The sequence below is a fragment of the Lepisma saccharinum genome, chromosome 10 (genome assembly GCF_977018435.1).
Source record: "Lepisma saccharinum chromosome 10, izLepSacc3.1, whole genome shotgun sequence".
Taxonomy (NCBI): domain Eukaryota; kingdom Metazoa; phylum Arthropoda; class Insecta; order Zygentoma; family Lepismatidae; genus Lepisma; species Lepisma saccharinum.
This window is the reverse complement of record NC_139238.1, coordinates 73781797-73792276: the sequence shown is the minus strand read 5'-3', so window position 1 is coordinate 73792276 and position 10480 is coordinate 73781797. Positions and strand designations below refer to the sequence as shown.

Sequence of the window (10480 nt, the reverse complement as noted above, 5' to 3'; positions counted from 1 at the left end):
AAGGTGGTTAGAAGAGAAAGAAAAGTATGGGCTCGAAATTGGATCAAAAGAAAAAATGGTAATGGTAAAAAAAGGTGTACACAACATGCTTTTTAATGAACTCTGGTATGCATTCATAAATGAGATTCACAGGATTCATTCATAAAAAGACTCGAGTTCAACCAGGGTTGCTAAAGGACCAGGAACACATACATTCTAATGGGTTCTATAGGGTTTCACAACAGGAACCTTTTTCTCTCTCTCAATTCCATTTCGGTCCAAGTTGCGTATTGTTTCATTGAAAACAAGGTTCCTGGACCGTATTTAAATTGATCCGGGAAAAGGGTTCGTGAACCATATTTAAATTGGTCCAGAAAAAAAAGTTCGAGGACCAAATTGAAATACCTTAGAGATGAAAAGATTCTTTACGGTCCAGAGCCCATTTATGCTTGCTGATTTTCTCTCCTGGACTGGAATTGAATTTATTTAACCTGGACCTGTAACAACCCTTAGTTCAACTAAATATGTCAAAAATTTAATACACTGGTAATAATAAAGATTTTTCATTATCGGCTAATCACATCTGTCATGTAAAAATCTCATTGCTATAGATAAAGTCTTAATACAAGGTGCATTCAATAAATAACCGGAAAAGTAGTATAAAAAATCTAAAATACAACTGTGATTGTTATATGTTTGTTATTTTGTGAAGGCATCTGTAAGCTATTCATAACTGGGGCTGGCATGCCTGCCTCGTGCACGGGACACTGGGAAACAGTTACAAAAGATGGTGGCACCCTTAGTGAAGTGTCGTGAGATTTTTGTTGAGTGAAGGTGTGAAACCGATAGAAATTCATCGCCGCATGACTGTTCAGTATGGTGACAACTGTATCAGTACGAGTGGGCTGAGAAGTTCAAACAGGACATAACCAGTGTTGAAGATTCAAGGTGCTCTGTCACTGCAGTCATGGAAAGCAACATTGCTCAAGTGGAGGACTTGAGAACCGACATTGAAATTGCTTCCCAGATGGAAATAAATGCAGGATCAGCCCACCATATCAGTCATGATATACTGAGGTTCAGGAAAATGTGTGCAAGGTGGATTCCGAAACATTTGACACCAGAAATAGAAAGATGTGTTGATATGTGCAGGGAGCTTTTGCATCGTTATGAAGCTAACTGTGAGGCATTTCTTCATTGTATTGTCACTGAAGATGAAAGTTGGGTTCATTTCTATCCAGAACGTAAGATGACAACATTGGAATGGTGACATCCTTCGTCTCCCTGACCGAAGAAAGTGCGTGCTAAATGGAGTGCCGAAACTTTGTTTTGCACAAGGGGCCAATTCTTGAACATTTCATGCCCAGAGGTCATAATGTAAACAGTACCAGTTACTCAAACCTTTTGCGCGAGAAACTGAAACCAGCCATTCTGCAGAGACTGCGTGGTCTGGTGTGCTTTTGTTCCATGACAATGGGAGTCCACACACTGCCAGTGTCACATTGTCTACCATAGAGGACCTAAAGTTTGAGTGCTTACCCCACCCTCCATATTTGCCTGATCTTGCACCTTCAGATTTCCACACCTTTGGCCCCCTGAAAGATGGACTAAGTGGATCGAAGTTCCAAAATGACGAAGTCCAGTCAGGGGTGCATGAGTGGTTATGCATGCACCCAAAAGAATTTTTCCCTGTGGAAAAATCAATGAATCCGGGGGGAGGGGGCTATATTGAAACATAGTACTGTAGTTCTTTAGGTGCTTGTAATAAATATTTGATACAACATATTTCCGGATGAAACACCTGCACAAAAAATCACAACCAACACACAAAAGTCACTGACAAACACCACTTTTCTGTGCCACGGGCAAGCATTTGCTTTAATTGATTGTTACCACATCATCGAGCAGAGAAACCAGTTGCAATTAGAACACAATTTAGTTGCCAAAACCAGTCTGCCAGCCATCATTTATAGCCTGGTAGCTAGTCCAGCACCACAAGGGCATTCCAGTAGGAAATTCAGCTCCGTGTTATTCGGTCTTTATAAGAGTGGAGTGGTGCAAACTACCTTCTTTTTTCTTTTCTTTGATTCTTTCTTTCCGGTGTAATCCTCTTCTACATTTATATAGTTGTCCCGGTGTTTTACCATGACTTAAAACCATCTGCATAGAGCAATTTGTCAGTATGATGAAGTCAGCATTGGATACCCTGCTTTAATTTGACACAACTTCTAAAATTATTTAAGGGTTCAAAAGGGGATAACCACTCAGAGAAATATTCCAATTGAAAGTTAGTATTATATGTTAGTTATATGCATTATTTTGTGTAGAAAACACTCTGCGTTAAATATTTTACCAGGGTTACTACCAAAATATTAAATCGAAAATTCTTTACTTTTCTTGACAGTTTTTCATTTTTCCTAACCTTTATTTATTCGACCCCTACTTACATAAAGTTCGGAATTATCAAATAAGAAAATAAATATTTATTGATTGAAAAACCCCTACTAAAAGGCCAGTCCCTTTCAAGCACAGAAACAGAAAAAATCTTTTAAAAACATTTTCACATAGATTTCTCACATAGTAAGGATGTAAATAAAACACAAATTTAAAAAAAAAAAATAGTGGTGCAATAATAATAATTACCGTGTGGTTTCACGGTGAAACCACTATGCAACTTGATGTGGAGAATCAAAACTTGTCTTTGAAGAATAATATCGTAAATCATTTGTCACAATCTTATATGCAGCTTTTACTCTATAAGGAAATGTTATTTTCTGGTAAGCCCCAAGAAAAGAAATACCCAAAACACTAATTCACAAATACAAAATTCAACAATAAAGCAAAAAGAAAGTAACAATAGAAATGTTTTGCTCTTTGTGAATCATACAAATCTGAATAGAAAACAAATGCATGAACAAAAATAATGCATACAACGTGCATATGGGCATAAACAAATTGATAATTGCAGACAGTCTTATTTTGTGTGGTATTCCAAGAAACAGTTTTTGTCACTTTGAAGGCAAAGGCCCACCGCACAAGTCGTGCACATCCACAGAGTGTGATGTGGTTTCTGTTTTGTGCTGCAGTGAGCACATCTCTTAAATGTAGAATGTTTTGGAATGCGCAACGACTGGCTTGTCCCTTTTTCTACAGGAACATATGGCTTGAACCGGTTCACGTTTTTATTTATTATTATTATCACTTAAGTGAATGTGAGAGAGTAAATACCCAAACCTATTTACAGACATGAGACATGAAACATACGGATCTCTGAATGCAGGCATCGATGACCAGCAGTCTCAGTAACTATTTGATTTTTTATACCCATATGAATGTTTATCGCTAGAAAAACCTTCATTTCCTCCAGAGTTATTGGTCTGAAGGGCTTTCCTGACTGTGTTGCATATAGGTTGGTCTGAAACACTATGTCTTCCAAGGTTTGTTTACCAATTACCAGCAGGAAAACATCCACTGGCTCTGCAGAATCATGCAGGCGTAGGTCTACATCTTAAATCTACACTTCCACTGAACTCACTCACATGTACACTGTCAGTCTACTTTACGTTGTCTTGGAGTGTTGAAAGAGGAATGTTGTCATCTTCGCTGTCAGTGTCACTCACAGTCTCATCTTCAAATCCTTGTTCATCGCCACCTACAGTCAAATCATTTTTTGATGACGCACTGGCACAATGTCCATCATCATCACTTTCATTTCCACTGCTTACTACTGCCAGTAGTAAGGCAGCCAGGGGTGTGGTGCTGATCACATCACCCCCACCTTCAGCCGCGATCAAGAAAGTGTGGGGTCTTAACTCCACACTCCCTATATGCCTTCATGGTGTGGTGCAAAGCACAGGGGAATTCATTACTTTACTTTTTACAGCACAATTGTTGACTTGCACACATAAACATGACTTGCAGAAACCAAAACTTTTAAAATTGAAACTTACATTGCATTTAGGAGTAGGATTGCAACGCAAATTAATAACCCGTGGCATATCAGCTTGTGAGGGCCAGTGCCTACCTACCGACTGCCGGTCTCACTCCCACCAGAGATCAACCAACCAGTTATGAGGAGACATGTGGTCAGCATGACAAACCCCCAGTCGTCATCATAGGTTTTCTATGATGGGGTTATGTTACTCATTCGTAGCTCCCAAATTTCTTCATTATGTCTTTATATTGTTGTCCCTTCATGCATCTTATCTTACCACCCTTCATCCCCATCTTCTTGATTAGCCAAAAGGGGTAGAAAAGTGAAGAAACTAAAAAAATCGATCAGTCATTGTGATTCTTGACCACAAGCATAATTTCTTGACTTTTTATTTACTTGTTGACTTCTTTACTTTTTCTTGACTGCCTTGACTTGGAGACAACCTGAGGCATATTTTAAAGTTTGTCAATTTTATGCACAAATAGGCTAATGGGGACTGGACCTACACTTTAAAGTGGAATCCAAACCATTATGTGCCTCAATACCCAGGTACGAGAACCTGAGTTATTTTGAGTACATGGTGACATTACAACTATGCCATCAGCATGGCCAATACATACACAATAGCAATCAATACTGAAATATACCAAATCACAAACATTACTCATTTTTTGTTACTGAAAAACACTTGCAACAATTATTCACCATTCAGCACTCAATAATTATTCTCGGGGGTTTCCTCTATTTTTTAATAATTATTTATTCACCATAGGCACTGTAATCTGTGAAAGCAGTGACTACTGAAACAGATACACACTGTGGCATGGGAAAGAGTACTGTACCAAGGAAGGTTACTGTGAGCTGGCCAGACTACTACTAGGTGGTCACAATTAAAATTAGCATACTCCAAGCCCTCTGGAGCTCGTTTGAAGAAACAGATTGCGCTGAAACTTGGTACAGAGGCTATGGAGGCCATTGGGAAGCAAATTCTGGTTGAAAAAAATAGTTTGAATATTCACAATCAGGCACAAATGTGGTCCTTAGAATTAAATTTTCCCTACTCAGCACTCTCTGAAGCCCAATCAAAGCAACAGATTGTTGTGAAACTTTGTATAGTGGCTAAGACCATGGGGAAGCGATTGCTGATAAAAAAAAAAAAAATAATAATTAAATTTTCACCACCAGGCTGAAATGTGGTGCTGAAGTAACAATAACCAATAATTTGAGTTTCTGTTGGTACAGCAGTTTTCAAGTAGCACAGCACCCTGTCAATGCAAACGACCCTTCGGTAGCATAAGACAGTGTTCGATGGTCGCACAAAGCATTTCCCGGGATGATGTTCACTGTGCACCAGATATCAGCACCACATTTGCACTTGGTGTTGAAAATTTTAATTATTTTTCACCCCTCGAGAATTTGCTTCCCCGTGGTGTCTACAGGGTGTATCATAAGTAATAGCGCAAACTGACACAGTTGAAAGTACAAGATAATAGAAGCAAAAAGTCTCAGTAAACATGGGTCCACAAACGAGCTGTTTTCGAGATAATTGTGAATGTGTGGTTACAAGCTGCCACTGACTTCATTGTTTGTAAATATTGTCCTAGTTTGTAAAATGGTAATAATACAGTAAGAAAAGTCGCTGGAGATCTCATTGCTTTTATTGAACATTCTACTTACTTTTAACAAACGTTAGTATGTTACATGTTACAATTACTGTACACTCGTACCTGTTAAAGGAGGTGTTCAAAGTGTTGACTTGCATCTGGATGCAAAACTGTACGCGGAATTGGTCACAGGCATGTACAATTCTCTGTACTGATTGTATTCATCCTGTTTGATTACAATGCCATCTCTCGGAAATGTTCTGTTTTGTAAACAAAGGGCAAACCTCGGAACGCGCAAGGAGTAAAGCACTCGGTCTTTACAAAATGCAATCAGTGACTGCTTCTAACCACACATGCACACACATTATTAGCATTTTACCAACTAGGACGACGTTTACAAACAATGAAGTCAGTGGTGGCTTGTAACCACACATTCGCAATTATCTCAAACGGCTTGTCTGCAGACCCATGTTTACTGAGACTTTTTTGCTTCTATTAGCGTGTATTTTCAACTGTGTCAGTTTGTGCTATTACTTATGATACACCCTGTATAGCCTGTAACAAGTTTCAGCACAATCTGTTGCTTTGAACATGCTCCAGAGGGATTTGTGTAATTTGTAACTATAATTGTGGCCACCTGGTACGTAGCCTACAAGTTCCGTAAAACAAAAATCCCTCCAGTCCGCATTTAAATGAATTCACAATTTCTCAACACTGTTGTTGAAGTGCAAAGAAATTGGGATTGTTGTCAATCCTGACTGGCTTTAATTAAATAATAATAATAAACCGTGGTGCAACAGTCCAGGTGAGCTAGGGCCTACCTACCGACTGCCTGACTCCCACCTGATGAGGTCATCCGACCTGCAACTGTGCGACGTGTGGTCAGCACAACGCATGAACCCCCAGTCGTTGTTATATGTTTCCATGACCACGTAATGGGCGAATTTTAAAATTGCAACGAATAGTAGAATCGATCATATCTTAGAATGTATTGTTGCATAGTTACTCATGCTGTTACAGGTAAAGCCTTCTTAAGGAAGGAGACTCCGGTGCAAGAATTAATTACTTTGAATTCAATCTTGTATTTATTAGTATATTTTCAATAATTTTATTTAATAACTCAATAGGATTACTCCCCTATGTGTTTAAATGCTTTAAGGTAAAGTTTAGAAATGTGTAGTTTTATCTTAGTTGGATAATATGTTGCTTTCTTAGCACCTATTTATAAAAATAAATAAATAAAAGATTATTCAGGCTCCTGAGAAAAAATGACTGGTGCCTGAATTATTTTTAGTTTGTCTACCCTGATATGATCACACTATTCCCTGAGCTTTCCAATTCTTCTTCATGTGCCACATAAAATATGAAGAAAACACAAAAGAAAAATATCGGCAAAAATGTGATATCCTGGAAGGATTTCTTCAAATTTACAGAAGAAAGTACTTACGGAATTGAGTTTCTGTGTAATTTCGGAAGGTCATAAAGTGTTTTCTCACATTTTTCACTGTATTTGGCCGCTAATTCATGTTTTTTTCTATAATAATGTCCCTCCGATGCACGAAAGCTGTTGCTTGCATTTCCATCCATGTACTTGAACCAGATGTTGCAAGCATCTGATGACGTAATCCCTGGTGTTTCCAAACACAGTTTTTTTTCACTATATTGCCCAACCTAACTTTACCGTGATGGTGCGTGGGGCTATCGTGAATGGTTTTTGGGGCTATTCGTGGATGGTTATATGATCCAGAATGGCTTTTGGGGCTATGAGGGAATAGTTTTCGGGGCTATGTTGGAATTTTTCTGTTAAGAAGGTTGAAATACTGCTTTGCTGTTTGAAACACAACGCTAGTCAAGATTTGCCCGCCATTTTGAGTGTTCAGGAAGCGAGAAAATAACAAACAATAATTACTCTATATGTCGACAATAGATACTAATTATCATTAAAAAAGTGAAATCCCTTGTTAAACAATGTTTCGCAATGCACAATAGGTAAGTATGAATATAAAAAAGTAGACAATGAACGAGTTAGAGCAATTTCCCGCATATGATAGTTCTTTATATAATATGTGATATCGCCCGAACAGATTTCTTCAAATTTACAGGAGAAACTACTTACTTACTGAAATCAGTTTCTGTAGCATTGTTCTTCGAGGTATTTTCTTTCGCGGAAACTGAAAACTTCAGCATAGAATGCTGCAGAACAAGAAATAATCAATTTTTATGTAAGGATCTTGCATTTTCTGTAAAGCGACAACATTATGCCGTTGTTTCCATTATGTATCTGCAGATGGCATGAGCATCGAAAGTCACGTGGTCTCACCAGTGTTTCCAAACGTGCCTTTTTTTAAGTTTTTTTTAACTATGCTTACCTAACCTAACCTAACCTTGCCGGAAATGGTCCATGTGGCTATCGTGAATAATTTTTGGGGCTATCCGTCAATGGTTTGTGATGACATAATGAACACGAAAGTAGGTATTTTTCGGTTAAGAAGGTTGAAACACTGCATACCCACTCCAAGCACGACGCCCGATGATTCATGATGAGTGCACGCCATATTGTCTGTTACCCAAGCAGAACGAGGAAAACAAATAATGACTCGTAATATGAAAAGTTGACACTATTTTATGGAAAAGGGCATAACTTCACATGAAAGAATCTTCCGCAATGCAGAATAGGTAAGTATCAATGCTAAAATTAATGAAATAAACGAGTGAGAGGTGTTCGGGCAATTTCGCATATTTACCCAACTTTTTGACACACAAAACAATAAAGTGAACAAAATGTAAACGTGCCACAATTGAAAACAAGTTGAAATGATATGAAGAAAATGTTGCATGCTACTTGAAACTGAATGTCATGCCACTATGGTGTGAAAATCCACATTTTTTCTCCTCCTGGTCTAACTAAAATGCTTGTGGTTAATCAAATAAGTCAGCAAATACATTATTCGGTACTACTTTACTATACCTGAGACACCTGGAAATGATTCCTTTCGCACTTTTTTACATTGCTAACGTACTATTCTGCATTCCGGAACACTTATTTAGGTGAAATAATGGAATTCGTAACGAAAATAATGTATATTTCTTACATTTACGAGTACTTACTGTTCTTGTTTATTTCCACACACAACATGGCGGTAGCTTACCGTTGATCGCAATAGCGCGTCGGAAATAATTTTTTTAACATTAAAAACACTTTAGGAATTTTAAATTGACTTTTTTACTTACGAGGTATGCCTACTAGGTTAGGTTAGGTTCCATTAGCACTCCTTTCGTTCAATTTAGCATATACGGACAACATCGGCTTGTAGCAGCAGCAATATCGCATATTGTGCTCTCGTAAAAAGCAAATGGCGGGAGCAGAAATAGCACGTTGGAGAGAGATTTTCGTATAAAACCACATGGATTCGCATTAAAATGGATCAAAACTACATTCCGAAACATCAACAACACTCCAGAAAATGAATTCCGTAAGTACTTTCTCCTGTAAATTTGAAGGAATCCGTCTCAGGTATAGTAAAGTGTTACCCATTATTCAGATGTTGGAAATAAATCGTTATTCAAGCTATACCATACATCAATAGAGGGCATAAAATTAGTTATCTTTGTCTCTCAATGCACTATATTTATTTCCTATTTTACTCTTCACATAGTTCAGCATACTACATGATCAAATTTCTTTCAAAGCATCCAATGTCACTGCTGTTAAGCATTCACAGCCAACACCACTCAGTATGCACTAAAACATCCTTCTAAGAGATCAAAAAATGTCAGAACCAGTTTTTCTTGCACGATTTATAGCATCTTCTGGTTGCAAACTCTCTTCAGGTGCTGGTTTTATTGGTGTGCCATCAGGGTTCAATTTGTTATTCTTGAAATCTTCAACAATTTTTTTGCTATATACAGCATCGAACAAATCCTGTGAATCAAATTCTGTTTGCAGAACATCAGGAGCCCTATAAGACACATAAGGTTTCAGCTTAAACCCTTTTAAGTCTGGCACAACTAATTCTGGAATCATTTCTGGTACCGTAACAAACGTATTACCTACTTTATATCCAGTTTTTCTAACACCATACGTATACACAGGTACGTCTGGGTCTGGCTTTATACGCTGTTGTTCTTTGAATAGCTTAGTTCCTCTGTTGTGCAGCATAAATTTCCTGAAATTCTTTTTTCCCTGAAGTGGTGCAGAACAACATACATCACGCCTCGACAGTCCGTATATGCAGGATTTAACAGCACACAAACTTCTCATGGTTGCGGTTCGACTATCATTTAACCACAAAGACTAGATTAAAGAATCGTATGATGCTTGCCTAGGGAGACGAACTCAGTTTTCCATTGAAATTTATAAAATCATTATGTAACAAGACGGTACATAACACGTTTGAGAACATTCATCGAAAAATACACATTTCCGATCACCCAGTGCTGTTGAAGCGTCTATGTCTATGGTTCTAGCCCTTGTCTGCTACATCGCAATCGCCAAGGAATATAGGCAATCGCATCAAATCGGATCAGTATCTGCAATGTTGCCGAAAAGTGTTATGTGGAAATCCCCATCGATGGTCGGTGCTGGTTGTAGTGTAGACAGTAGGGGTGTGCATGACAGAATTTTTTTAGTCGGGACTGGAAAAATTCGCAATTTCCTGAGAAAGTCGGGATGGGAAATGTTCTAAATTTCCCGAAGCTCTGTAAATCTCGAATTCTACAGGTAATTTTCACCTTAAGTGATTGTTTTTGCATTTCTGGAACAATAACTAACAATTTGGGACACGTTCCTCACATTTACAATGCAGAAAACGTCGAGAATTAACGACTTTTTAAAACGACCATTCGGTATTTCCCGACTGCTCGGGATCCCGAAAAGTCGGGAAGTCATTTCCCGAAGTCGGGATCGGGACGGGAATTTTTCCCCGATCCCGGTACCGACTTTTCGGGATCCCGCACACCCATA

The 10480-nt window shown here is 38.3% G+C and overlaps 1 protein-coding gene across 1 annotated transcript; it reads right to left on the bottom strand.

Annotated features, from left to right (window-relative positions):
* Positions 1-9244: 9244 nt before the first annotated feature.
* mRpL41 (mitochondrial ribosomal protein L41) lies at positions 9245-9961 on the bottom strand. The gene has a single exon (XM_083130497.1). It carries the CDS (start codon positions 9776-9778, stop codon positions 9281-9283), a length of 498 nt encoding a protein of 165 aa, XP_082986623.1. The 5' UTR covers positions 9779-9961; the 3' UTR covers positions 9245-9280.
* Positions 9962-10480: the final 519 nt, after the last annotated feature.